General features: G+C 58.9%; 3 protein-coding genes across 11 annotated transcripts; 1 reads left to right on the top strand and 2 right to left on the bottom strand.

The window, feature by feature from the left end:
* Window positions 1-111: 111 nt before the first annotated feature.
* On the top strand, window positions 112-17,900 carry EXOC7 (exocyst complex component 7). 8 transcript variants are annotated; one of them, XM_082705214.1, is made up of 21 exons: window positions 1,441-1,580; window positions 1,772-1,837; window positions 3,374-3,558; window positions 3,747-3,852; window positions 6,024-6,246; window positions 7,958-8,125; window positions 10,488-10,580; window positions 11,302-11,370; window positions 12,342-12,487; window positions 12,783-12,935; window positions 13,154-13,252; window positions 13,583-13,645; window positions 13,901-13,967; window positions 14,658-14,696; window positions 15,384-15,449; window positions 15,737-15,857; window positions 16,086-16,181; window positions 16,899-16,962; window positions 17,172-17,213; window positions 17,323-17,456; window positions 17,695-17,900. In XM_082705214.1, the coding sequence occupies exons 1-21, from the start codon at window positions 1,521-1,523 to the stop codon at window positions 17,795-17,797; spliced, it is 2,163 nt and encodes a 720-aa protein (XP_082561340.1). In that variant the 5' UTR covers window positions 1,441-1,520; the 3' UTR covers window positions 17,798-17,900. The 8 variants fall into 8 exon arrangements, with proteins under 8 accessions (XP_082561341.1, XP_082561340.1, XP_082561343.1 ...); XM_082705215.1 differs by lacking the exon at window positions 14,658-14,696 and having other exon boundaries at window positions 112-1,580; XM_082705217.1 differs by lacking the exon at window positions 10,488-10,580.
* An 833-nt stretch (window positions 17,901-18,733) lies between these two features.
* ZACN (zinc activated ion channel) lies at window positions 18,734-21,883 on the bottom strand (the record flags this gene model as incomplete). The annotated part of the gene is made up of 8 exons (XM_082705295.1): window positions 18,734-19,028; window positions 19,449-19,598; window positions 19,712-19,922; window positions 20,053-20,177; window positions 20,903-21,072; window positions 21,276-21,382; window positions 21,558-21,602; window positions 21,749-21,883. Coding segments are annotated over 8 exons (1,131 nt in total), but the record flags the coding sequence as incomplete, so codon positions are not given.
* Window positions 21,884-23,659: 1,776 nt separating this feature from the next.
* Window positions 23,660-26,314, bottom strand: GALR2 (galanin receptor 2). Of its 2 annotated transcripts, none has more exons than XM_082705258.1 (2): window positions 25,820-26,314; window positions 23,660-24,553 (listed from the first exon to the last, which is right to left on the bottom strand). In XM_082705258.1, the coding sequence occupies exons 1-2, from the start codon at window positions 26,185-26,187 to the stop codon at window positions 23,758-23,760; spliced, it is 1,164 nt and encodes a 387-aa protein (XP_082561384.1). In that variant the 5' UTR covers window positions 26,188-26,314; the 3' UTR covers window positions 23,660-23,757. The 2 variants fall into 2 exon arrangements, with proteins under 2 accessions (XP_082561384.1, XP_082561383.1); XM_082705257.1 differs by lacking the exon at window positions 25,820-26,314 and adding an exon at window positions 24,620-24,991.
* Between the last annotated feature and the right edge of the window lie 1,465 nt (window positions 26,315-27,779).

Here is a 27,779-nt window from a genome sequence, read left to right as displayed (position 1 = left end):
CCTGGGGGGTGGGGGCTAATCCTCTCCCAGCCAGCTGTGTTGACTTAGTGCACCTGACCTCTCTGAGCCTGAGCTTCCTCATCTGCAGAAGGGAGACAACAGCTGTGCCTGACTTTTAAGTTTATTGTGAGGATTAGACAAGATAACGGGTAAGGGTGGTGTTTGTAACAGAGATGGACAAACAAGGCTCTCGATACAGGTTAGCTGGCTACCAAATTACAGTTAGTGAAAGAGATTTGAGAAAATACAAAAAAAGCACACAGATATGTAGTTTATTTGCAAAAAATGCAATGATATTGTGCCAAGTTCAAAGTATTCGTCCATGAACACAGGGATCCTCAGACTTCTAGAGCAAGACATGATCAATATCTTTCTTGAGCATCTGCCCTGGGCTAGGTGCTGTTCAGAGAGGCAGGTGCTGAAGGCGGCTCTCTAGGCTGGTCTATGGAGTCTAGAGTCATTTCCACTGTAGCCCTCCAGGCCCTCATTCTGTATGGTGGCACCTAACTGTTTAAACACTCGCCTTGGTCCTCAGGACTGCACAAGGACTGCCTCGGTGAAATCATCGCAGGTGCCCGCCCACAATGACTCTTTTTATCTTCCCCATCTCTAACAGGGCTGCACTTGGAGATTTCCTTCAATCCCACTTTCCTGGCCCCCCACCATCTCTGAGATGGTCCTCCTTCCCCAGCAGAAGAGCTCCCCAATCCCTCTCCAGGCTCTGGGTCCCATTTCTTCCTCCTCTTGGATGTGGTGGGTCCTGGGGCGGGGCCTTGGGAACACTAGGGCTTGGTATCCCAAAATATTCTCACCCACGAGCACATGCCTTGTTGTCTATCCTCCCCTGCCTGGATGCTGGACCCACAGAGGAACTGAGCAAAGCCACACGGCTATTTACTTCCCCGAGGACCAGGGCCAGAGGCAGGGTGGGCAGGGAAGGAATGGAGGAAGGAGTGACATCAGGTTTTGCAGGAGCTGAGTCTTACGGTTAAAGCTGAACCCCCAGCCCCACAGGAACCTTGATCCAGGAACGTCTCCCCTGAAGCTGTGGTTAGAGGAGGCTCTGGGCAGAGGCGTTAGAGGAGCTCATCAACTGGCCACACGTTCTGGGCCTACTATGTGACACGCTCGGTGCTGCGGCGTGCGGAGAGCGCGATATCCGTGCCTGGACACAAAATGCGAACTAGGGAAACAAACTTATGGTCTTCCCCAGCCGCAGTCGAAGCCACACGAAGCCCGCAAGTGAACTCCAGCTGTCCCGCGGGCGAAAGCGACAGCACGCCGCTGGGGAACCTTCTCTGCCAAGGCGGTTTAGCCGCACTTGCCACACTCAAGATGGCCACCTTCCCCGGCCCATTACTTGGTTCTGCGCAAGCCTAATTCCGCTTGCCACTCTCAATATGGCACCACCAGCGCGCCACAGGGCGGGGCTAAGGGCGGAAGTGGGTGTGGCAGAGACGGGAGCCGAGAGGGCACGCAGAGGTAAGGTTCTGGGCGGTGGGAGCCGCTGGGCCCAAGCGATGATACCCCCGCAGGAGGCGTCCGCCCGGCGGCGGGAGATTGAGGACAAGCTGAAGCAGGTGAGGCTGGGGATGGGGAGCAGGTGAGGGAAGGGGCCGAGATCCGGGCCGGGGCGTCTACTGGGGGGGGGGGACGGGCAAGGAGGGAGCACTCCCTGCGAGGAGATAGGGTTGGGGGCGAGGCCGTGGGCCGGGACGCGAGGTTCTTAGCCTCCAGCTTCTTGTAATATGTCCCCCTCCGCTTCCCCCAGGAGGAGGAGACGCTGTCCTTCATCCGAGACAGCCTGGAGAAGAGCGACCAGCTCACCAAAAACATGGTGAGTAACCTCTCTGGTGGGAGGGGCAGACAGGCCTCCGGACTGGAGGAGAGCCGGGTTCGGGTTCGAGCCTGGGTGGTGACGGCGGGAATGTGTGGGTTTCTCCAGCAGCTGTGTGGGGTGGCTCTTACCTAGCTCCCTTCCCTTTTTCTGCCCCTTCTCTGAGGATGTCGCAGCTCCTGCTGGCACAGACTTTCAGCTTTCGGTGCGAGCTCTCCGGTCTTCGTTCTCTCCTTCTGCAAACATTTAGCGAGCCTGGCTTACGGGGGCTGGGTGGTGGTCGTGTGTCGTCCTCAATTCGGGTGATGATCAGAGAGCCAGGGTGGCCTGAGATTCTGAGATTACTGAGGGTAGAGAAAACTCAGCCTTCAACCTTCTACTGAGGGGTAGAAGGAGCTTTGAAATCAGAGCTGGGATCTGGGCCTCGCCTCACCAACACCACCACCACCACCACCACCACCACCACCACCACCACTACTACTACTTCTTCTTCTTCCTTTTAAAAATGATTTTATTTATTTATTTGCGAGAGAGAGCAGGGTGAAGGGTAGAGGGAGAAGCAGACTCCCCGCTGAGCAGGGAGCACAATGGGGAACTTGACCCCGGGACTCCCAGATCATGACCCAAGGCAAAGGCGGACACCTAACTGAGCCACACAGGCGCCCCCTCCACTGATTTCTGTGTAGCTCCTGATAAGTAACACTGAGCTTCAGTTAACTCGTCTACTGACAGAGGCAGTGGCAACCTTCCCGCGTGGCTGTGCAGGTCATAGCCAATGCACGGGAGCGTGTCTTGCCTAGTACCTGGTCTGCAACAGGCGCTCACCAGATAGGAGTTTCCTTCCTTACTTCCAGAGGAGACTGGAAAAGCTCATATCGAGTAGATGCAGACTTTGAATATGTGTTTAAGAACACAATCATAAAGTCTTAGTCCTTATGTAATGGAGATTCACCCTTAGAGAGAGAGAGTTTTGAAGGTACTAGCAATGCATTTGAGGCTACTCTGTATGAAACTACTTCCTGTTCAGTCTAGGAAAGCTTCAGAGAGAAGTGAAATTGAGATTTGGCTTCCGGGGGTGGAAGGGAGGCCATCTGCGGTGATTATCTTGGAAGGAGTTCATTCGATGCACGGTCTGCCTTCAAGTCAAACTTCATCCGGTTTATTTGGACCGTGTGCTATGCACATGGTAGGTGCTGGGGGTACAGTGGTGAACACGGACACTCTATCCCTTCCCTCATGGACTTTATTATCTAGAAAATCAGAGGAGGGGCGCCTGGGTGGCTCAGTTGGTGAAGCAACTGCCTTTGGCTCAGGTCATGATCCCAGGGTCCTGGGATCGAGGAAGCCTGCTTCTCCCTCTCCCACTCCCTCTGCTTGTGCTCTCTTTCTCTGTCAAAATAAATAAAAATCTTTAAAAAAAAAAAAAAAAGGAAGAAAGAAAACCAGAGAAAAGGCAGCCAATTCCGAAGACCTCATGCGTGGGTGGAAGCAGTCCTGGGACAAGCCTGAGTCCTGAAACTGGGCTGTCCCCCGCAGGTGTCTATCCTGTCATCCTTTGAGAGCCGTCTTATGAAGCTGGAGAACTCCATCATCCCCGTGCACAAGCAGACAGAGAACCTGCAGCGGCTACAGGAGAATGTTGAGAAGACTCTCTCCTGCCTGGACCATGTCATCAGCTACTACCATGTGGCCAGTGACACTGAGAAAATCATCAGGGAGGGGTGAGTAGGACCAGAGGCTCGCATTGCTGACACCTCCTGCACCAGCGACACTAGGCTTCAGGAGGGAGGGTTTGAATATATTTGAGCCCGGAGTCCCCTGTGTCCATTCTCTTCTCTTTCAAACACCAGTGGGTCCTGCCTGTTTATCTTGCATCTGCCCAGGCTGAAGCAGCTCTTTCCCTTGACAGCCCCACGGGCAGGCTAGAGGAGTACCTTGGGAGCATGGCCAAGATTCAGAAGGCCGTGGAGTATTTCCAGGACAATAGCCCGGACAGCCCAGAGCTCAACAAAGTGGTGAGGGGCCAGCGGGCTAATGCGGGAGGGAGGTTTGGGCAACACCAGTCCCCCGCTCCGGTCCCATGAGGGACACTGGACCTTCTTAAAGGAGAACATAGTGGGAGAAACAGTAGTACGTAATACGATATGCGCACTTCAGGCATTAAGACTTCTGTCTCAGAAATTATAGGTATACATTCTTAATAAATTTTTATAATTAAGTCAACTCTAAATTACATATCAAATGTAAATCTAACATTTGATTTTTATATGTGCATTTGTATTTTTTCTGTTGTGAAAAATGCGTACTATAAAATTTACCATTTTAACCCCTGTAAGTGAAGAGCTCAGTGGCATGAAGTCGCATTGGCGATGTGTAGCCGCTCCCGCCATTTGTCTCCAGAACTCTTTCCATCTTCCCAGAATGAAACTCACTAAACACTGTCCCTCTCTTCCTCCGGCCCTTGGCAACGATCATTCTCCTTTCTGTCTCTGTGAACTTGACTACTGTCGGAACCTGCATTCCTGTTTTCATGTTTGACTTGCTGTTTTCTGTCTTTGCGTTTCAGTATCAGAGGCTGTAGGTGACCAGAGCAAGGTGGGGTAAGGCTGGGAAGTGAGATTTACTCAAGGCACTGAGGGAAGGGGAGAATGCACACAGGAGAAATGAGCCCCGGCCTCCCAGAGCGGGAAGAATACTAGAGGAAGGGCCAGCTCGGACCCAGTCACCGGGCACATCCTCCTGGTGGCACCACAGTTCTCACCCTGGGTGTGTGTGTGTCACCCAGAAGAGGGAGTAAGCTGAGAAATGGAAGATGAGAACCTGGCCTTTCTCCAACCGAGAAAGCTTTTGTTCAGAGCAGCACTTCCCAGAGTTTCTGCCATCAGGCTCTGTGACGGAAATGAGGACATTCGCATGTCACACTGGGTATGACAGTGGCTGGGATCCAGCCAGTGGTCTCTGACCACCTACGGCCCCGCCTCCTTGCCTAGAAGGACAGTGGGATCAACACGAGTCACCAGTGGGGACACCCCAGTGTCATCAGTGCACTGCAGCGTGGGGCGGGGGCTGTCTTGAGTTTGGGGTGTCAGGGCTTAGAGAACTTTGTTTTGGGGGGGTCACTGCCAAGTTTGGGTTGGAGAGTAAAGAGCCGGACTAGAACTTGGGGGTGGGGTGGAGACAGAGAGTACAGGACATGTGAGCCATACGTCTCCCCGAGAGCACATCCTCCTCGTCAAGCAAGGACACTCCAACTCCTTCCTTTCTCGTTTCGGAGACATCTTTATTGAGATATAACTCACTTGCCATTACGTTTGCTCACTTAGAGGAGGCAACTCAGTGGCTCTAGCATAATCACTGAGTGGCACGGGACCCCTGGAACCAGTTCGAGAATACTTTCATCACCCAAACAAGAGCCCCAAACCTCAGCTCCTTTCCCCAGTCACATAGCCTCTGCCAGTCACTGGTCTGCACTCTGTTCCTCCAGATTTGTCTGTTCCGGGCTTCTCATAGCAATGGAATCATATAATATGTGACCTTCCATGTCTGCCGCCTTTTACCTCACATAACGTTTTGAAGATTCGGGCACACAGTGGTGTGTGTCAATGCTTTGTTCATGGTTTGGCTGAGGAACGTCAGATGGTGTGGAGAGACCACATTCGCCACTTGCTGGACACTCCACTTTCTGGCATTTATAAATAATGTTGCTGCGAGCCCTCACGTGTTCTCTTTCTTGTGGACGCATGTTTTCTGTTCTCTCGTGTGTTCTGGCTGGCTGTTTCTTATCCAGTGTATGATTTGCCTATGTTCTCTCTCATCCTGTGGACTGTCCTTTCCCTTTTTTGATGGTGTCCCTTGCAGAACCGAAGTTTTTCACGCGACATAGTTCCATTGATCTATTTTTGTTTCCTCTTACGAACCCTTTTCTAACAAGAAAACAGAGTAATGGCCCAGCAGGAAAATCATCGGCCCATGTTTGTGAAGCCCGTGTGTCTTGTAAAACTTGTGAAGCCCGTGTGTCATGTTTCACGTGTGAACATGCATGTTGAGGGACCGCAGGGCAAAGACAGAAGCAGCGAGGGCTTCCTGGTGTTTCCTCTCTGCATGGAAGGAAGGGAAGGCAGAGGAGGGGCCCCTGGAGGCTGAAGAGCCGAGCCCTCTCCCTACCTTCCTCCCATTGTCCCCATAGAAGCTGCTTTTTGAGCGCGGGAAGGAGTCTCTGGAGTCCGAGTTCCGCAGCCTGATGACCAGGCACAGCAAGGTCGTGTCCCCTGTGCTCATCCTGGATCTGATCAGCGGCGAGGATGAGCTGGAGGTCCAAGAGGAGGTGCCCCTGGAGCACCTGCCCGAGGGAGTGCTCCAGGACGTGATCCGCATCGCCCGCTGGCTGGTGGAGTACGGCCGCAACCAAGGTGAGGGGACGCAGGTGGCAGGGCCAGACGCAGTGCTCTCCAGTCCCCTTTATTTCTTTAATCCACCTGGATTTTTTTTTTTTCATAAAGTTTAGTAGGAAAAGATAATACGAGCAGTAAACCTATAGCTTACGTGACTGTGTGAACACGTCCACGGCTCCAAAGCAGCACTTTGGGGGACTGTGGGCTCAGCAGGAGAATTTTAGGGAGAAGAGGGAGGCCAGTGGACACCTCCAGACCCCTGTGCTTCGGCCCATATTTTTACCCTGGGGTTCCTTGGAACACATTGGTTGGGAACTGCTGAAATGGAGTATTTCCCGGTCTGTTTGCATTTTTGGATTCTCCAGTGTTCTGAGTATTGATAGATAGTCCTGTTACGAACGTACCTGTGTGGACGCTTTCCTTACGTAGGGAGTTCTTTGGGTGTTTTCTCAAAGACGCAACTATCAGGTAGAAGTGGCCAAATGGTATAGCAGCAATGCCCACCACAGCCGACCAGTGGGAAGAGCCCAGATGCCCATCAGCAGATGAATGGCTGTGGTGTATATATATTTACAGTGGAATACTTATGCAGCCATCAAAAAAACTCCCAAAAATGAAATGTTGCCATTTGCAACGTGGATGGAACTAGAGGGTATTACACTGAGCGAAATAAGTCAATCAGAGAAAGACAATTATTAAATCTCTCTGATATGAGGAATCTGAGAGGCAGGGCGGGAGGGGGGATGGGAGGATAGAGAAGGAAAAAATGAACCAAGATGGGATCGGGAGGGAGACAAACCTTAAGAGACTCTTAATCTCATGAAACAAACAGGGTTGCTGGAGGGTGCGGGGGAGGGATGGGGTGGCTGGTGATGGACACTGGGGAGGTATGTGCTATGGTGAGTGCTGTGAAATGTGTAAGACTGACGATTCACAGACCTGTACCCCTGGGGCAAATAATACATTATATAAAAAAAGAAAAAAGAAGTGACCAAACAGGTTTGTAACCTTCTGCCATTGCAGCTCCTCCCCCGGTGGGCGGGGCCAGTCCAAAGAGCCATCAGGGGTCCCAAGGCTCCCTCTTATTCATTTTATTTATCTTAGCTGGGGCTGCCGTGGTCCTTTTTTTAAAAAATTTGCATGTCACGAATGGCTGAAGACATAGTGTTTTTCATTCACTGCCTTTTGTTGTCTCTTTGCCTCCAGTAAATCGCTCACATCCTTTGACCCCTTACCAAGGTGGATCTCGATGTTTATTTATTCTTAAAAAGATGTTATTTATTTGTTTGAGAGAGAGAGGGTGTGCGCACATACCCTGGGGAGGCACAAAGGGAGAGGCTCGTGTAGACTAGCTACTAAGCCTGGAGGCCAACACAGGGCTCCATATCACAACCTGTGAGATCTTGACCTGAGCTGAAATCAAGAGTCAGACGCTCAACCCACTGAGCCTCCTGGGTGCCCCTAATTTTATGTTTGTTATCTCAAAGAACTTTATTTCAAAGAACTTTACCTTCGAAATTTAATTAGCAGCTCTATTGTTTTTCTCCCCCCTTTTAAGATGGCTTGATTTGGGACAAGGCTACGTGGGTAGCTGGGAGCCACAGCAGATGCTAGGAATGAGTTAGCAAACCGAGATGGTGGGCTCTGCTACTGTCCTGCCCACTGCATCTAGAGGGGAAAGAGAGGCAGGGACCCCAGCTGCCACAGCTGTCCCCACCTCTCTCCTCAGATTTCATGAACGTCTACTACCAGATTCGCTCCAGCCAGCTAGACCGCTCCATCAAGGGCCTGAAGGAGCATTTCCGGAAGAGCAGTTCTTCCTCTGGGGTTCCCTACTCCCCCGCCATCCCCAACAAGAGGAAAGACACGCCCACCAAGAAGCCCATCAAGAGGCCAGGTGAGCCGGCACCCCGGCCCATTCAGCCCCCGCCGGAAGGCTGTGTGGGACCTGCGTCGCCTTCAGCTGCCTTGGGGTTCGCGGCGTCGGCCCTTCCAGAGCTTGTCCTCACAGTGACCCCCGGCTGTAGGTACAGAGGACAGAAAGCAGGTGACTCCCCATCTGCTGAGGCTCCATGCTCCAGGGGTCACGTCTCCGTGTGTCCGCCGCAGTCTGGAGAAGCTAGGGCGAGGGGCTGCTGTGAGCAGCACCAGGCAGAGAAAGCTCGAGAGCCAGGGGCTGCTTGTACCTTAGCCCACCCTGCCGAGCTGTGGCTGCGGGAACACACCCGGCGTGGCCACTGGGACCCAGCCCTCATGACAGCGTTGTGGGGAGAGTGTTTCTTGCCCGTGCTCCTCAGAGAGCGCCTGCTCCTGCTCCGGCCTTTAACTGGGGTTTGGAGAAAGCTGCCCTCAGGGTCCCAAGCGAGCAGAGGACTGGTGGCCCCAGCAGGAGGTGCACCGCCTTCTCCCTTCCGGCGTGGGTCTTCTGGCCGTCACCTAAAAACCTGCTCCTACCGCTATGCTGAGCCCGCCTGCTGGGCCAAGGCTGCTGGCACTCCGTCGGTCCGGCCCTGTGCGTTGGGCAGGGGCTGTCTCCCTCCGCGAGGCCGTGAGACTGCCTGCCTCAGCTGGTCTGGGCTCTCTTCCCCATCTCTTCTCTGATAGGCCCCGGGGGGGGGGCAGACCTGGTCTATACCGCCCCCGGGGTGTCGGCTGGCCGTGGCAGAGCTCGCAGTGGGCCTAGGCTGTCCTTGGCTTATGGGCCACGGAGGAAGACTCAGGCTCTGAGGATTCCTGTGCTTGCTGCAGAATTCCCAGAGTCTTCAGCAGCCAGGGGTCGGTACTGATGTGGGAACTAGGGAGCCAGGCCCCTGGGACCCATCTGCTCCTGGCTCAGAGAAGAGGAGCAAGGGAGGCCTCAGTCGGTTGGCAGTTTAATACCAGTCTCAGCGTCTCCGTGGTCATTGGGCACCTGATGGGTTTGACGGCTGCCCGATCAGTGTCCTCGGTCCCCGTCCACGCCCGTGAGCCGGCGAGCCTCCTCAAGGTCCCTGTGTGAGCCCATCTGCTGCCGGTCGGCTGTGGGGCAGGAATCTGATTCGCTCATTAGCAGGACTGCTCACTGAATGGGGAGAACACGGGGAGGCAGATGCCGAGCCGGGGTCCTGAACTTGGTCATTAGTAGCTGATTGTCACATGCTCTAAACAGAAAGCTACTCCAGACCTTGTCCCTTCTCCCCCAGCTTTTTGGGGAACTGCCAGAACCAGGCAGCCTCACTTTGTTCCGGGACACGGCTGGGGGTCGGGGGACGCAGGAGTCTCCAGGGAAGACAGACCAGAGTTCCGTGTGGGGGCCTCCTCCCTGCTCCCAGTGCATTTTATTAACAAAGCAGCTATCCTCGTCTCTTTTAAATGCTATTTTATCTCCCCCTTTCCTGCCCTGAGATGTCTCATTCCCACAGGGGTGGCTGACCCCGGAGGCTGTAGGCATTGGGATTTTGTTTTTGTTGACTTCACTTGTGATACTAACTGTTGTTTTTTTCCTCCATGCCGGAAGCATGTCCCCTGTCTACCGTCCTGCCTCCGGCTCTGTGTGGTGGCTTCCGTGAACCCCCAGCCGAGCTTCTGAGTTTTCTCTGATTGCTTTGGGGGTTCAGGTGGCTTTGGTGCATGGGGCCAGGCTGCCTCAGGGTTTCCAAGCCTTCTGTCTTGGGCACCGCTCTCCCAGGAAGCTCAGTCCCGTCTCACCAGCTCCCGGGCTCTGCTTTCCGTCGACCTCCGTGTGTCCACGTCCCAGCACTGAGCATGCCCAGGAACTCTGACTCCTACTAGTGTTTCGGGCCGGACCATGGGCCTCTATCGGCCTCAGAGGATCCCCAGACTCTGCCAGCTTGGCTGTGCCCTCTGGGTGTGAGAATGTCATCACCAGCTCCTCCATCCGGAGCCCCAGTCTGGTCCAACTTACATGGCACTCAGTAGTTGTCTTTTATTTTGGGCTTCTCCTGATGGGCTTTTTGGCCCATCTCATCTCCTTTACCCACTGCGCTTCCTAAAGAGAACTCAGACCCAGAGCGGTGAGGGTCAGGAGCAGAATCAGGAGCCCACGTGGGGCACACCCCGTGCCCGTTCCTCCTTGTCCCTGTGCAGCGCCTCCGGCGGTCCTGGAAGGGGCCTGCTGGAGAGACAGCGTGTGGGCATGCTCACTGTTGGGGGGCCGGGTGTGGGGCTGGGGGGGGGTGGGCAGGTGGAGGCCTGCTGCTGTTTTCTCTCGCTCATTTCCTAGGTCTTCTTGTCTCCTCTCTGTGTGGCTCTGGTGACAGGGACGATCCGTAAGGCTCAGAACCTTCTGAAACAGTATTCCCAGCATGGTCTAGATGGGAAAAAGGGGGGCTCTAACCTCATTCCTCTGGAAGGTAATCACCCTGTGTTCTTCTCCTGTTCCCTCCTCCTCCACCCTGTGTCCACTCTCGTGGCAGGGCAGAGCCTCCAAGCCCCCAGGAGGGCCGCGGGAGAGTCCCAGAGAGGGCAGCGGGGGTGGGAACAGCAGGTCCCTGGTGCCACTCCTTCCAGCTGGCACGGGGGCAGGTGTCGTGGCCTTGGCCTGGTCCTATCTGGCTGACGGCAGCTCTGCCCTCCCTGAGGCTTCCTACCCATTCCCTCCCTGTCTCTGTCCTTGTCTCCTATTTGAACTCAGAGAAAGTTCTTTGTCACGGGCAGCCCTTTCACGCTCAGACCAGCAGTGGCGGGACCAAGCTGGCCTGGGCCTCCAGGCCATCCCTAAATATGGTGATGTGGGTAGACCCCTTGGGGCCGAGCATCAGACCCTCCGCAGCTGCCGGAAGCTCTCCAGAACCTTCCTTGGTCGTCCCGCAGGCTTCTCTCTTGGCCTCGGGATTAGAGAACCAGCTCTCAAGGACGGTCTGGGGCACTGCAAGTCAGGCTTGAAATGGCTGTTCCCAAGGTGGTCCGCAGCAGAGGAGGGGCTCAGAGCCCTCTCCGGCGCCCCTTCCCCTGCCCCCGCCCCATCTCACGTCCCCTCCTGGAGATCGAGGGCTTCTTCCCTGTCCCCGAGGGGCAGCCCACCCGGCCCTTGGATAAATGCTGCTTGTGTCTGTACGGCCGACGTCTCGCTAGGTCACGAGCATGATTTCCGAGTTAAGCACCTGTCCGAGGCCCTGAACGACAAGCACGGGCCGCTGGCTGGTGAGTACCGCAGCCCAGCCCGAGGGCAGCCGCCGCTGCCTTGGCAGAGGTCCCCGGAGGGCTCTGCTCTGAAGATGAGCCAGCCCTGTTTGCCTCTCTCTCTCAAGTCTCTCTTTTGGGCACTAGGTCTCCTTGTCTCTCTCCAGATGGGCGTGTGTGCCTGGCTCTCAGGGCCTGGGCCAAGGGGAGAAGCTGCCGCTCCTTGGAAGGTGGCTCCCTGGAGAGCAGGGAGCCCTGACATCCGACTCCAACAACAGCTCTGACTCGGAGCCCGTTCCTTTGCTTGAGGGACCAGGTTGCCTGGGGGCGCCCCCTGCCCCAGCCTCCGCTAGTGGGCCCTGGGTCTCCTGGGGCAGCTGACCAGCAAGAAGCCCTCCCTTTCTGGGACTCATGGCCCCTTCTCAAAGTTTGACCCCATGCCAGCTAGCCTCCTAGGCCATAGCCCACTGCCTTCTTAGACATTCCAGAAGGTCTGGTGGGGCTGAGAACTGCCTGCAGTGGCCTGGCATTTTCTCCGATGGGTGACCAGGGTGCCTGCCACCTTGACGTGGGCACTGCCATTCACCCAGCCCTGGCCGTCCATTTTCTAGTACGATTCAGAATCCTCAGTCCTGGGGACAGGTACACCGTAGCCAAGAAGCCGATGTAGGACTCTTCCCTCTCTCCATCCGTCTTCCCTCTCTCCATCCGTCTCCCCAGCGTCTTTAGTACCTGATGCTCTGGGACATGAGCACTGTCTGGCAGAGCTGAAACTGAAGCCAGGACAAAGGCTGGATTGCAGCCCTGTTTTTTCCTTCGAAGCCGTCAGGCCTGCTGGAATCCTCTCAGCTTTCTGCCAGAACAGTCCGCCTCCTCCCCCCATCTGCTGCCAGCCGGGGCTGCAGGCCAGGAGCTGGGGAGACGCATGCCCCCCCAGCAGGGAGAGCAGCAGCCTCCAGACCAGCAGCTCAGGGGCACTGCTGTCCCCCCAGGGAGAGACGACGCGCTGGACGTGGAGACCGACGCCTACATTCACTGCGCCAGTGCCTTCGTCAAGCTGGCCCAGAGCGAGTACCAGCTGCTGATGGACGTCATCCCTGAGCACCATCAGAAAAAGACCTTTGACTCCCTGATCCAGGTGCTGCCTGGATCCCCAGGCGTGGGGATCCCCACCATGCTCCTGGGCCCCGACTGACCAGATGTCCCCGCAAACCTGCCGCTGCGGAAGCTGGGGTTCGGGCCAGAGCTGCCGTCCAGTAGCCTTCAGCTATAGCCACCCCCACCATGTGTGTGTGTGGTGGGGGGGGGGTCGCTGTCCCCTGCTGGGCCATGCTGGCTTCCCCCAGCCCCTCCGGCGGCCCTGACCGTCCCTAGGAGGCAGCTGTCACCACTCCGCCCCCTCCGTGAGCCACGTCCTTGCTCTGCTTTCGCAGGATGCGCTGGACGGGCTGATGCTCGAAGGGGAGAACATCGTGTCCGCGGCCCGGAAGGCCGTCGCCCGGCATGACTTCGCCGCCGTGCTCGCCGTCTTCCCCATCCTGCGGCACCTGAAGCAGACCAAGCCCGAGTTTGACCAGGTGCTCCAGGTATGTGGGTGGGAAGACCCTTGGGGACCCAGGGAGGGGGAACCGCCTTCTCCACCCTCGCACCTCTGCTCCAAAGCTGCACGGAAGCAGCTTCTGCAGGGCCCTGGGCAAGGGGACCCAGTCGCGGGGTGACAGGACAGGAGGGGAGGCCCTGCGGTGCGGGGCAGGGGAGCGGCTGGCGAGGAGCAGGTCCGCTCTGCAGCTGTGTGCTTCCTCAGGGTACGGCTGCCAGCACCAAGAACAAGCTGCCCGGCCTCATCACCTCCATGGAGACCGTTGGAGCCAAGGCCCTGGAGGACTTTGCTGACAACATCAAGGTGCTCTCCCGCTCTCTGGGGCCACCTGCGGCCCTAGGAGCTGTGGGCAGGACCGCTCCGGAGCTCCTGCAGAGGGCGGGCTGCCCAGAGGGGCTGCTAGTCTCCTGGCAGTACCCACTCGCCGCCCTTTCTTTCCTTGGGGGCTCCGGAGCCCGCAAGGGTGACACTCCTGCCCCATTTTTCCTGTCCCATCTCTCCAGCCCACCTGCCTCAGGGGCGCCCTGACCCCTGTCTACCAGGAGGTGGCACCAAGAGCAGACTGCCCGGGGCTTGGGGTGGGGCCCAAGGCCTTGGGAGCAGGTTCAGGAAGCTGGGCTGTTCTTTCCACAGAATGATCCAGACAAGGAATACAACATGCCCAAGGACGGCACCGTGCACGAGCTCACAAGCAACGTAGGTGCTGCCCAAGGTCGCCTGGGGAGGGAAAGGGGCCCGGCCTGGCCCAGAGCCAGCGTGTTGGTGGCTGGATGGATGGCAGTCCTTGGCGTCTCCAGGAGGGCAGGAAGCTTGCAACCACCCTTTTCACGTGGCAGACCCCTGGCCCTGCACTTGCTGTGGAATGGTCCTAGGGGCTGTGTTTTGGAGGTGACCTTGACCTTGAGGTCCTGCCCTTGACCTTCTTCCTGGACCTGTTTTCTCCCCACACAGGCCATCCTCTTCCTACAGCAGCTCCTAGACTTCCAAGAGACGGCAGGGGCCATGCTGGCCTCCCAAGGTACTTGGCACCTCCCAGTGGGGCTCTCCACCCGTCCCTGACTCCTCCCTCTTGTCTGGAGACGTGGGGTGACTGGCCACCCCGGGAGAGAAAACCCCCGCCGGCGGAGTGGGGTCTGACTGTTCCTTTTCTGACCCGACCTCCTCCCTCCTCACTCCTTCCGCCGTCCTCACCCCGGAGAGCGGCACTCCCTGGTTCGAGGGCGGCCCGCCGGCCTTGGCCCACCTTCCGCGTTCCTCCACCGGCTCTTGCGTTCGCCTGTCCTCCCGCTTAGTCACCCAGCTGCCCGTTCTGTGGGCTGCTGTCTCACGGCCGGCCCGGTGTCTTCCCTCGGACCGCTGCCCTGGCACTGGAGCTGGGGAGGTCGGCATGGAGGGACGTTGGCGTTTCTGAGTTCCGAGACCCAACCCACCTTGTTTGGGTCCCCGGGCCGTCCCCCCGCTCCATTTTGGGGGCGAGGGAGCCAGGAGCGGCCTCTGGCCTGCGGTTGTCCAGATCCCCTCTTGGCTTCGTGCTCCCTCACCTTCAGGGGTCCAGCTGGGGTGTGTCCTGCTGTCTGTGTTCCGGCTGTCATGGGGTGGGGTCTGCCGGACTCTGGGGACCCGGTCTCTAACCTGTGTTTGCACTTTGCGTCTTTTTCCTTCTTTGTCTCTCCCTTCCCCTCTGAGTGCGCCGCCTTTCACTCCGTAGTTCTTGGGGACACATACAATATTCCTTTAGACCCCCGAGGTAAGCAGCAGGGCTCTGCAGCCCCATCCTACCCCTCTGAAACCCCATGGGTGAGTTTTCTTGGGGACGGAGGCATCTGGACAGACTCAGGACCTAGTGGGGAGCAGGGTCGGGGGGACATGAGTTTCTTCGGGGCGCTCCCAACTCTCAGCTCCCTGCAGGGCCACTTTCTGATGCTGAGCTTATCCGGGTGGCACCCAGCCTACGCCCCCCCAGGCTATCCCAGCACCTGCCTCCCCCTCCTTCCTCAGACACCACCACCCTCCTGCTGGTGCAGAGGAGCCCAGTGTGGGAGAAGCGGGAGAGGCTGTGGGGAGCCCACAGTGGGATAAATGGGCCTGGGAGTAGATAGCACCCGGCCTGAGTCAGGGCTGGGGGCCGGGGGCATACTACTCTGTCCTGCCGCCCTTCCTGCTGAACACAGGCCAGCTCATTCCCCTTCCCGTCACTGTCAGGGGCGAGGGGCTTGGCCTGGGTTCTAGGAAGAGGCCGAAGCTGTTCTCCCCGCAGCAGCAGGAGCCCAGCAGCTCAGCAGCCCCACTCCCGAGCGCCTCTGCCTCCAGTCGGCCCGAGGAAGGCTCAGGGGCCCCTCCCAGGGCTTGCACAGCCGCTTCCAGGGCTGAAGGAAGGCCAGAGAGGGTCCTGGCTGCTGCCCCGGCTGCAATAACAGGTCTTCTCTCCTCCCAGAGACCAGCTCCTCCGCCACCAGCTACAGCTCCGAGTTCAGCAAGCGTCTGCTGAGCACCTACATCTGTGAGTGCTGGCTCGCAGCCCCCTGCGCCCACCTCCTCGCCTTCCCCTCCCTTCCTTTGTGCCCTCCTGCTGCTCCCTGACCACTCCCAAGCCCCCTCCGTGACCTTGGGAATCGTAACTTAACTTCCCGTTGTGGGGCTGAGCAGGGCCAGGCAGAGGGCTCCTGAGGCTTGTGGAGTCTGAGGTTAGAAGGGACAAGGACAAGGGCTGGACTTGGTTCAAGGGCCAGGGACCGGGGTGGTTTTGGTCAGACTGCCCGCGGACGTCGCCACTCCTTCCCCGTGCAGGTAAGGTCCTGGGCAACCTACAGCTGAACCTCTTGAGCAAGTCCAAGGTGTACGAGGACCCGGCCCTGAGCGCCATCTTCTTGCACAACAACTACAACTACATCCTCAAGGCCCTGGAGAAGTGAGTAGCTGCAGGGGGCCTGTGCGCACACGTGTGGCTCCCCCCTGCCCCCACCCAGTGCCCTTTGCCTGGCCAGGTGGGGAGGGCAGCGCTTTGCCTCTTGGGAGTCCCAGGACCTGGGGCAGTGTGGGGCAGGCCCCGCGGGTGCTGCTGTGGAGACCAGCAGCCTTATGGGCCCCGAAAACCAGTTTGGTCCCCCTCTGCTCCCTCCCCACTCCCCCGCCCCAGGTCTGAGCTGATCCAGCTGGTGGCCGTGACCCAGAAGACTGCTGAGCGCTCCTACCGGGAGCACATCGAGCAGCAGATCCAGACCTACCAGCGCAGGTGGGCCCCTCACCCCCAGACTCGAATCCTTCACTCACTCTTCCTACCCAAGCTTCACTCAGAGTGGGTCAGGGGCGGGGGAGTGCTCCCCCCATGGGCCCAGTGCTCCGCTTGCTGTTTAACCACACTGACAGGACGGAGAGGGGAGCCCCCCTCTACCGCCACCTGCTCCCCGGGGGCTGCTATGGCAGCTTCTCCAGAGGGTGGGGTGCCAAGGGCACAGGCTAAGAAGAATCCAGAGGCTGCCTCACGGGTGTGGGGACATGAGGCCGGGCAAAGAGCAAGGTCGCGAGAGCACTTGAGCTTGCTGCGCTCCCACTGCTGCTCATCCCCGTCTCTCCTCGGTTTGTGTGTTTCCCCTGGTGTTTCTTCATGTGAGCAGTGTCCCTCCTGCTCGCTTTGTCTGTCCTCTGCTTCCGCCCTCCTTTCTCATCCGCTTCGTCTTTATTCTCCAGGAGATCGATGGGCAGCTACTAGCGTTTGTTCAATGTATTGAATTCTGTTTCCTGTTCTTAGCTTTGAAAGCCACCAGCCCCAACATTTTCTTTTTCCAAGGGAAAATCTCAGTTGTGCTCTGCGTGGCCGCGCCTCTAATGATCGCGGAGCGCCCCTCCCCCAATAGGTCCAGAGATGGACAAAACAAAACAAACCAGCCCCTGGGAAGCAGCAGCCTGAGCTGTCCCTGCTCTGCCTTCTGCTTCTCTCCCCACCCGGCAGCTGGTTAAAGGTGACTGACTACATCGCTGAGAAGAATCTACCTGTGTTCCAACCGGGAGTCAAGGTATGCAGAAGGCCTGGGCTGGGAAGGGGCATCTAGCAGGTGTGATACTTTTTGTCATGTCTCTGGGAAAAAATGGGAAGAACGAAGGATGCCTGTGGCCACCACGGTGGCAGGAGATAGGGCTGGGCTCGGGCATTTGGGGAAGGAGCCAGCGGCCGGGCGGTTCTGCTCTGGGGAACACTTTCTCTGCCCTCTCTCACCTCCCCCAGCTAAGGGACAAGGAGCGGCAGATGATCAAGGAGCGGTTCAAGGTGAGTTGGGGTCCCCTTCCACCCATGGCTCCCTGCTGCTGTTGCAGGGACACGGGCCTGGAGTCTTTGTCTTTGGGTCGCTTCTATTTCCACCTTTTTTGGCGGCCAGGGTTTCAATGACGGCCTTGAAGAATTGTGCAAGATCCAGAAGGCCTGGGCTATTCCTGACATGGAGCAGAGAGACAAGATTCGCCAAGCGCAGAAAAATATTGTCAGGGAGACCTATGGGGCCTTTCTGCACAGGTGAGCCCCTCTGCCTGCACCTCCCCAGCCCTGTGCCCTTCACTGCCCCTGCTGGGTCTCTGCGCTGTGCTTCGAGAAAACACGGAGGGGCGTGAGGGTGTGGGTGACAGAGCCCGTGCCTTGGGCTTTGCTCTGGGGCCAGACAGGGGCATCACTCAGGGGCACGCTGAGAAGTGCCTTGGGCTGAGGTGGAGCTGGGGAGGCTGCTAGCCTGCCCCTGACCTCAGCGCCTGGCCAGGTATGGCAGCGTGCCCTTCACCAAGAACCCGGAGAAGTACATCAAGTACCGTGTGGAGCAGGTGGGCGACATGATCGACCGCCTCTTTGACACGTCCGCCTGAGCCTCCTGCGCCCCAGCCCGGCTCTGCCCGAGCCTCCTGCAGTCCCTGCCGGGCTCTGCCGGAGCAGCCATGTTACGGGACAGATAAATCAGTGTTAACTTGCCTCTGGGCCTGGTGAGTTTGCCATCTTAGGGGAGAGGGACTTTCTTCCACCGTTTCCCCAGTCCAGAGCCCTGTCCCCGAGCCCTCGAGTCCTGGTCTGTATTTCTTCCTGGAACCCCCCCAGACCAGCACTCTCAGAATACCTGGGTTCCTTTCCACCTTAAGGCTCCTGACCCTGGGCCTGCTTGGGCCACGTGATGGCTTCCAGACAGGAAGGAACAGAGAAGAAAGACGAAGGGCCCTCATGTGTACAAGAGCGGGAGGGAAAACGGCCCACCTCCGGCCTGGGTCAGAGCTGGGGGTGGAGAATGCCCCCTCTAGCCCAAAAACGTGGGTAGGGCCCAGAGGGGCAGGCCACAGCGCAGCCAAAGGGCATGGAGAAAAAGCAAGCAGGATTAATCCGCTCATGGATTGAGTGCAGAAAATGTATTCCCCGTCACCCGTGGGCCTGAAAATCCGCGGTGTTCTGCCTCCCACGCATGCCCCAGGTGCTGGAGCAGGAGTGCCTCTCCCTGCGCCTCCGGGTTCCCGCACACTGCAAAAAGAATTCTGAGAAGCTCTGGCCACCCTGCATGGCCTGACCCCGGCCCCTGTCTCCTGGTGCCCAGTGCCCCCCGGGGCCCAAGGCCGAGCAACCGTAGTTGCAGAAATGGGGGTCACATCACTGGTGCACAGTGGTAGGTGACAAGTTCAAGAGTGTAGTGGGGATTGGACGCAAAGTGGCGGCCCCACCGACTTAGGACAAGAGTGAACAGCTGAGCCCAGCAAAGATAGACCCTTGAGGGTGACGGGTTTATTTCACACTCTGCTTGCCTGCGATCAGAAGGAAGAACTCGGGGTGGCCTGGGATCCTCCGGGCTTAGGGGAGAGAGTCATCCTTCCTCCCCCTTTCTCCAGAGACCCTGTCATGACCCTCCCCCTGCAGCCCCGGGCTGGCCCTTTTACAGCCTGGGCTGCCCCCCGTGGGGTATGACCTCGCCAGGGGCTGGCTCAGACTTGCACGTCGCCCACATCCAGAACCCAATGAAGGAGAATTGGCTACATGCTATGCCCACCACATAGGCCAGGAAGAAGATGCGGTCCGTGGCCTCGGGCCAGCTCCTCCTCGGCCCGTTCACTCCGGGAGCTTCTGGTGGGGCAAGAGGCAGGCAGGTTTTCAGGGCTCACCCAGCCTGCTGGCCCAGAGCAGGAGGGCAAACCCTGGGGACTGTCAGCCCGTATCTCTCCCTTCCTTCGATTTACAACCGATGAATGTTGGGGTCTGGCCCATTTCAGGCCACCTGGAGCTGAAGAAGCACCCCTGTAGAGAGGCTGCGAGGGGTATAGGTTATCTCTGGGAGTTTGAGGTCATCTGGGCCCTTAGGGAAGCTATCCTGGCTTCCTGCTCCATACCTGGGTCTTCCAAGGACAGACCCGGGAGCCTGCAGGGTGAAGGCAGGGAGCCCCAGCCTAGGGACCCCCGGCCTCAGCCCTTAGTGGGCAGCCTGCCAGCTCTGCTCCTGGCCTTATTCCTCCCTCTACCCCTGCTCCGGGCAGGGTCCCTGCCCACCTTCGGGATGTGGCCCTGGGTCCTCCCCTCTCGGGGCTGGGCCAGGGCTGCTCCGGGCTCTGTGGTTGCCCCGGGCCAGCAGCGCAGCCAGCAGCACGGTCTCCATGGTGCTGGTGAAAAGCAGCAGCAGAAGCACAGTGAAGTAGTAAACTGTGGGCGGTGGGGGGGAGGTCAGGGCCAGGCCTGCACCCCTTGTGCCCCAGGAGCTCAGCAGAGCAACCCCCCACACACACACAGGGCCAGGTGAGGGGGGCAAGGCTTACTGAGCAGCGGGTTGCAGGAGGAGGAGCTGGGCAGGGCCTGCACCAGGGAGGAGTGGAAGACAAGGTAGCCCAGGAGCAGGGTCACCTTGTAGGCGATGCGCTCGGTGGCCCGGAGGGGCAGCAGCCCCCCACACATGTCCGCCAACAGCAGCGCCTCCCCAGGGACCAGCAGAGCTATGATGGCCTTCAGCGCTGTGTTCTGCAGGCGCAACTGGAAGGAAGACCGGGCTTTTGGAGGGCGCACGGGGTCTGGGAGGCTAAAAGGGGGCACTGTGGCCTCTGACCACAGCTTCCTGCCCCCCCCCCCACAACCAGCTCTCTGTCAGCCACGCCAGGCTCACCGTCACCTGGAAGCAGGGCACCAGCTGCTGGGGTGGGACCTGGGTCTTCAAGTCCCGAACGACGTATTCCCTCTTGACACTCACGATCTCGTTCACTGCGTGGGCCCGGAACTCCAGCTCTAGCACTGGAAGGAGGCAGGGGAGAGTGGGGAAGGGGGAAGGAGGCGGCCCCGGCCCCTCCCTCCTCTCTTTCTGGGGGTATGCGCCAGGGACTAGCCGGCGTCCAGGGCTGGTGGAGACTTCTGACGGTGGCTGGAGGCCGACCAGGAGGTGAACACACTCTGTGCGCGGGCTGGGCACCCCCCCACATCCTCTCCAGCCAGGGGAAGGGCCTTCTCAGATTCAGAGGTGAATTTTCATTGTGCAACTAAATGCACTTGGCCCCACTTCTTGGAGGGGGACGTGGTCTGGACTCCACCAGCGTATCTGCTCACACCTTCCATGTTAGCCTCAGGGCGGCAGCTGCAGTATTTCCCAGGGGAGAGGGATGTGAGCACGGGTGGGGGTTCTGGCCCCGAGCTGGACGGCACCGGTGGGTCTGCGGGCTAGTTACTGGGGGGGTGCAGCAGCCTCGGGCTCTGGACTTGACACAAGCGGCCCAGCTGTTGAGGGCAGCTGCTGTGGGGGGGCCGCAGCCCGGAGCAGGGGAGAGCTGGGAAGCGGCCGCTGTTTGAGAGGCGCACGGGAGAAGTGTGCTGTCTGCTCTAGGGTTTCTCCAGCTCCCCTAAGCCTAGGGTGGACCGGTGTGAACACAGGCCGGCTGCCCCCATGTCCTGTCCGCTGGATGCCAGAGGCTTCCCCTCCTCTCCTCTCCCCTCCCCGCCACCCCCAGCTCCTGCCCCGTCAGCACCAGTGTTGCTGAAAGCATAGAAGCTGAGGTTGCAGTCGCTCTGGTCCCTGGGGAAGTGGAGGAGTTCAAAGTCGCAGTTGGTCTCCGTGGTGAGGGCCAAATACAGGTCGACATGTCCGTCGGGGTCCACTCGGGCCCGCGGGCTCTGGTCCTGCCAGTCCACCCAAAGCCTGTTGGTGAGGGGAGATAGCGCAGCTGGAGGCTTGGTCATTTCTCAGAAGGGGAGGTAGGGGAGACCCCAGCCTGGCCCAGCGGCCCTCTCCTGCCATCCCGGTTCCAGGAGGGTGAGGGGGACAGAGGCAGGGGGGTGTGCCTGTGGTCTGGGGGCCACCAGGGAGGGGCCTCCTGGCCTGAGAACTCCCGCCCCACTTACGCCTCCTGAACAGTGAGTCCTGGAGTCCAGAGTGAGTCCCAGGGCAGTGTGACGGCATGCCGTGGGTGGACACTTGTGTTCCAGGCCAAGCGAGTGTCCAGCCAAGACTGGGGACATAAAGAAGCCGCTAAACCTCCCGCTCCCTTATATATACAAGCCGCTAAACCTCCCGCTCCCATATATATACAAGCCACTTGGCTTGGCTTTGATGAAGACCCGCACTTCTGAGCTGGACAAAGAGAAGGTTCTCCCATCCCAGCTTCCCTGCCCCCCGGTACTCACCAGCCGAAGCAGCAGCGTGGAAGACACTGTGTACCTCAGGATGTCCTGAGGGAGGGGGCAGTGTGTCACCCGGGGGTCAGCGCTATGGGACAAGAGAAAGCAGGAGCCCCCACCACTGGCTGGGGCTGTCCTGGCCCATCCCCAACTCAGCGCCAGGGCCCTGCTTCCCTCCATGGCCAGAGGACACTTACCACGTTAAATACATTGGACACAAACACTTGCACGTCCACGAGCAGGGGTGCACTCCCATTGTTTGGAATCTGGATGGTTTCCTGAACCTCCTGGGGCCAGCTGAAGTCGAAGAAGGATGGCCAGGCTGAAGGAGGTCAAGGTCATTTGGGTGCGTCCCCTGGGATCCAAATCCCAAAGCTTAAGGACTTTACACTCTCCACCTACCAACTGTTGGCGAGCGAAAGCCACGCCCTTGGACCAAGGGTCCCCGGGAGCTGAGCCTAAGGAAGGCCGAATGGAGCAGCAGGAGCTGCAAAGCCATGGTCAGTGGCTGTATGGAAGGCTGAATGGAGCCACAGAGCCCAAACTGCTGCCTCAGTTCCAGCTGCTTCTCTGGGAGACTGGGCAGTTAGGGGCAGGTGCCCTGTGCAAGGCTCTGGGCCCTTGGAGCTGGCGTCCCACCCCGGGGTTCCGCAAACACCTGAAGACAAAGCACAGGACCCAGCCCTGCCCACCCTGCACCTGCCTAGGCTTCCCTGCCCCGCTCCATTTCCACCACCTGGAATCTGCCCCTTTCAAAGACTGCCAAGAAGACCGGGCAGGCACAGATTCCACCCCTCCAACACACACACACACACACCCCTTTCCCCAACTCAGTGCTTCTGATCTGGGCAGATGCCACAGGGCTTCCTGTGTTTCTGTAGCGGGTCCCTACATGATTAAATAGTCAAGCCCTTGCTTAAGTGCCCTGCTCTCAACATCGTGAGGTCTGTACGCCTTTGAGAGTTTTCCTGCCTCCCCTCAAACACTGAACTGATTCCACGCAAAAAGCCTTGAAAGGCTCAAGAACTCCAGGAGTGGGGCAAACCTAGGGCAGGGTAGAGGCTAGCTCAGGAGCAGAGCCCTGTAGCATTCTTGCTCCAGCCTAGTGGTGACTTAGAACTGCTCCTGGGGGCCCTGGAGGAGGACTGGTGGGGGAGGGGGCGACTTTCCTGGCCCTTTGGAAATGCAGACCTGACCCCACAAAGCTGAAGCCAGAGAAGGAAACCTCAAGGCCCAAAGTGGGTGGGCACAGATTGGGCTGGGGACACTCAGAAGGGGCCCCAGAGAGCTGGGCGCAGGGAGGGACAGGCCACTTCCTGGCACATCAGTGTTCCTGGGAACACACATAGTGTCTGCACTTGGCCATCAACCCACTTATCGGGGCACTTAAACACTCCGCCTGCCTTTGTCCCATGCATAGGTGGCTACTGGTTCGGTGATCTACAAATTCCCTGCGCCGGGGCGCCTGGGTGGATCAGTGGGTTAAGCCTCTGCCTTCAGCTCTGGTCCTGGGATTAAGCCCCTCATGGGGCTCTTTGCTCAGCAGGGAGCCTGCTTCTCCCCCTCTCTCTGCCTGCTGCTCTGCCTACTTGTGATCTCTCTGTCAAATAAAATGTTTTAAAAAAATAGGGCGCCTGGGTGGCTCAGTGGGTTAAGCTGCTGCCTTCGGCTCAGGTCATGATCTCAGGGTCCTGGGATCGAGTCCCGCATCGGGCTCTCTGCTCAGCAGGGAGCCTGCTTCCATCTCTCTCTCTCTCTCTCTCTGCCTGCCTTTCCATCTACTTGTGATCTCTCTCTATCAAATAAATAAATAAAATCTTAAAATTAAAAAAAAATTAAAAAATAAAATGAAAAACAAAAACAGGAGAAAAATGCCGAGTGCTTCTGGATGGCCACTGCGGAGGTCCTGGGCCAGCCTGCTCTCCCCCTCTCAGGGATTTCTACGGGGACTTTCACTTGGCTGCCTTCCATGCGGGCCACCCTCCCTCCCCGTGGATCAGCAAAGCACCGTGCACCCATCCAACCGGAGCTCCCCCGTGAAGTCCCAGAGGCTTCAGACCACGGAGCCTCATAAGATATGCCAAGACACAGCGCCTGACTGCATGGGAAAAGTTTTGCGTATTTTATTAACAGCTGAGATTCCTTCCCAGATCCCCGACCTCTCTCTCCAATCCTTTGAACACCAGAGCATACTCTCCAAGTGTCCTCAGGTCGTATTAACTGTCGGGATGCCGCTGGAGGCATTTTGGTCCCGCCAGGACGGGCCGGGTACCAGGCTCAAGGCCGGGCTGCTGAGAGTCGCCAGCACAGGGGCGGAGGTCCCGGCCGCCTCGCTCACGTGTGTCAGGTCCGTGGACTCGCGCTCCAGCACGCTGCTGCCGCGGGTGCCCGGCGCCGCGATGCACACGCGGCCCGAGGCTCTGCGCGGGGCACGGCGCAGCAGACCCGCGCAGATCTTGCGGAAGCCCTTGCGGAAGTGCTTGGAGACCAGCGCGTAGACGATGGGGTTGACACAGGAGTTGGCGTAGGAGACCAGGTGCGAGAGGATGCGCAGCGCGTAGGTGGCGGGCGTAAGCGGGAAGCGGCCGAACCACACACACAGGATAAGCGCGTGGTGGGGCATCCAACAGAGGCAGAAGAGCGCAGCCACGATGATGATCATGCGCGTCACCTTGCGCTTGGCGCGCCGGGCGCTGGAGCCGGCGGCCACCGGGTCAACGGCGCGCCAGAGGTAGCGCAGGGTGCGCGCGTAGGTCAGGCCGAGCACCAGCATGGGCAGCAGGTAGCTGAAGACAAAGGTGCAGAGGTCCATGGCGCGGCGGCGCGGCGCGCTCCACGCCGGGTGGCACACAGTCAGGTTGGCCAACTGCGACTGGCGGTAGTAACTCAGGTAGGGCCCGGAGAAGAGCAGCGACAGCCCCCAGATGAGCCCGATGGCAGCCCCCGCGTTGCGAGGCGTGCGCAGCTCGCGGGAGTGCAGCGGGTAGCGGATGGCCAGATACCTGTGGGTCGGGCCGGGAAGGGAGACGGGTGAACAGGGCCGGACCCTTACACCTCGAAGCCCTCACCCTCTCTCCAGGAAGGTCCCTAGCGCACGGCCGCACAGCACTCGCCGGTCGCATGGCGGGAGCTGCTTTGAGATGTGGGGCGGGACCGGGCAGCAGGAAGGACGAAGCGAGCGTGTAGGCCACTCATCTGCTCCATGACCACAGTTACACTGCACCGGGCAAGGCACCCCGAGGCTGAACCGGCCTCGGAGTTCCTGGAGGCTGCGATTACCCAGCAGTGACGGTGCCGGGAGACGTAGGTCCCAGGCGCCTCGAGGCTGTAGCGGACAGCCTGGAGACATCGCCAGGTCCCGCGAGGGAATTGCTGAGAGGAGCCGCCGCTCTATGGGTCCCACCAGCGCTCTCGGAACCGACACACTCCGCGCTCAGTGGAACCGCGGGGTATGTGAGGGAGGTGGCCTCACCTCGCTGCCTGTCCAGGGGAGGTCAGGAGGACGTGGGGGTAGAAGGGGCCCGGGATGATACCAGAGTCAGTCCCAGATTTCCTCCCCAGGAATCATCCAGGAGCTTCCAAGCTCCAACGGGGACGATAAAGAAGACCCTCTGGACATCCCCTCTCCCTTGGCCTGAAGGTGGGGGTCAAGGGGGTGGGGGTCTAGGGACCCTCGGACGTGTTCGCTTGAACTTTGGCGTGGGCTCCTGCGAAGGACCCAAATTCCGCAATCCGGACCAGAGACGACTGCGCGGAGCCACGAGCAAACCGTGGACTGGATGGAGGCTAGCGAGGTGGAGGCGCCTGAGTTTGACGCCCGGAGACAGACCGTTGGCTCCGCGCACACGATTACAGGCTGGGAGACTCTGAACGAGTCGCTTCTGAACTCGATCTCATCTGTAAATTGGGCACAGTAATCCCTCCCGCCCCAGCCTCACAGGGGCACCGGGCTCAAGCGAGACGAAGCACGCAAAACCGCAATGTGCCCAGAAACGCCGCGCTTGGTCGGGCACCGGCGGCGCCGGAGAGCCGAGGTCTGCAGCGTGGAGCCCGAGGACGCACCTAACGGAGGGACACCGCAGTCCCCTATTCTTATTCCTCTTTCCTTCTCCACTCCTGCTTGTCTTTCACTCTCTCCCGGTCCCTTTGCCTTCTTCGTGTCCTTTTTTTACTCTCTGCGCGCCCCCCCTTGAGCCTCGAGTCCCGCCTCTCTTCTCCAGCCCCTACCCCCCGCTCCCGCCCCAGGGGCCGCCACGGCGCCCGCTCACCTGTCCAGGGAGACCGCGGCCAGCGTGAAGCTGCTGGCGTACATGGTGAGGAAGATGAGGAAATGCACAGCCTTGCAGAGCAGCGAGCCGAACACCCAGCCGTCCAGGGTGTAGATGGTGGCCTGGAAGGGCACGCAGCACACGATGAAGCACAGGTCGGCCACGCCCAGGTTGAGGATGAACAGGTTGGTGGTGCTCACCGCCTGGCCGCCGCGCAGCAGCACGGCCAGCACCAGCGCGTTGCCCACGGTGCCCACCAAGAAGATGAGCGCGAACAGCATAGGCACGATAACGGCCTCGGGCTGCCAGCTGTCCCTGCCGCCCGCCTCACTCGCGTCCTCGGCCCCGGGGCCACCCGAGCCATTCATGGCGGCCCCGACCCCGAGGCTGCCCGGGCTCCTGGCGCCGTCTGAGTTCTGGCGAGCGCGCAGCTCGGGCGGCTCCAGCCGCTGCAGCGCCCCGCGCGAGTCGCGGGAGCTGCGGGCGGAGCGAGTCTCTCCTGGCTGGGGCGGGAGGTGGGGGTGCGCCGGGGTCAGGGGGAGGAGCGAGCAGCCGGAGGGGTGGGATGGGCCCCCGCAGCAGCCGGCCGCGCCGGGGACAGGGGCCGCGCTGGTGCCGGCTCCTCCGCCCGCCCGCGTCGTCCACGCGCTCCAGTCCCCGGAGCCGGTCTGTGCCGCGCTGCTGAGCGGCGAACCGACCTCCGGGCTGAACGCGGGAGTGGCGGGGGGACCGACCCCTGGGGCCTGAGTGTGCGCTGGAGAGCCGGGAGCGCCCGCCTGGGACCGCGCAGACCTCTCCCGCAGCCTGGCCGGAGCGCGGGGCCTCCCGGGGCTGGCTTGGGCGGGGCGGGGGGGGGGGCCCCTAAGGGGTGGCGGGCAAGTGACAAGGGACGCAGGTGGACCGAGGGGCCGCGGCTTTCCACAGCTGGCGAAGGGGACGGCACTGGGCGCTGGGCCTCACTCAGCACTGTGGGATCGCAGCACCTCCGGGGACTCTGGTGAGCACGGAACGAGATGTGTGGCCTGAAGCCAGTGAGCCGAATTTCACTCAGTGAATCAAATTCCTGTCTCCTTGCCCGAGTCAGAGATCCAAAAAGGGAAAACATGAAGGGAATACAAGAGAGCAGAGTTCCATCTCCAGGAGCATTTTCCGGCATGGCCATGAGGGTGTTTAGATCGCAATAAAACAAATAATTGTTTCTAATTTTGACATATTAAGCATCCAGCCCTTGCCACTCAGCATGGTTGGTGTTTCTATAGAATGACCCACATGCCCCCCTCAGCGATCAACTCTGAAAATCACCACCTGCTGCCACTGTACCTTTCCCTGCCCTGTTCATTGGGTCCCAGCGTGGAACGTTCTTGTTCCTCTCCACCCCTCACCCCCCACCCCAGGATTTCAGCTCTGAAGCCCTATTCTTACTCCTTTGGGCAGGGAACACTTATCCACACCCCTGCCCTGCCAGACTTCACCAAATAGAAAGACAAAAGCAGTTCATAATGATGAGACGCTTGCCATTCATTCATTCATTCAGTAAGCATTCATTAAGCATCTACCCCATTCCAGACGTTGTTCTGAGTCCTTAGCATATACCAGTTAGCTCTAGGAAGATCAAGGCCCTCCGTGAACTTCCTTTTAGCAGAGGAGACAGACAATAAACATAACTCAAGGTAGTTATTAACCTATTACAAATTGATAAGTACTTGCAGGAAAAATAGATTAGGGTAAGGGAACTGGGAGTACCATGGTGGTGGAGATGGTGCAATTTAAAATTTGGTAGCCAGGGTAGCTCAGTCGGTTGAGCATCTGACCCTTGATTTCAGCTCAGGTCTTGATATCAGGATGGTGAGTTCAAGCCCCACACTGGACTCCACGCTGGGCAACGAGCCTACTAAAAATAAATAAAATAAAATAAAAATAAGGTGGCCAGGCAGACCACATTAGGAAGGTGATATTTGAA

The sequence above is a fragment of the Mustela nivalis genome, assembly GCF_964662115.1.
Source record: "Mustela nivalis genome assembly, chromosome: 17".
Taxonomy (NCBI): Eukaryota; Metazoa; Chordata; class Mammalia; order Carnivora; family Mustelidae; genus Mustela; species Mustela nivalis.
This window is presented reverse-complemented; position numbering and strand designations above follow the sequence as displayed.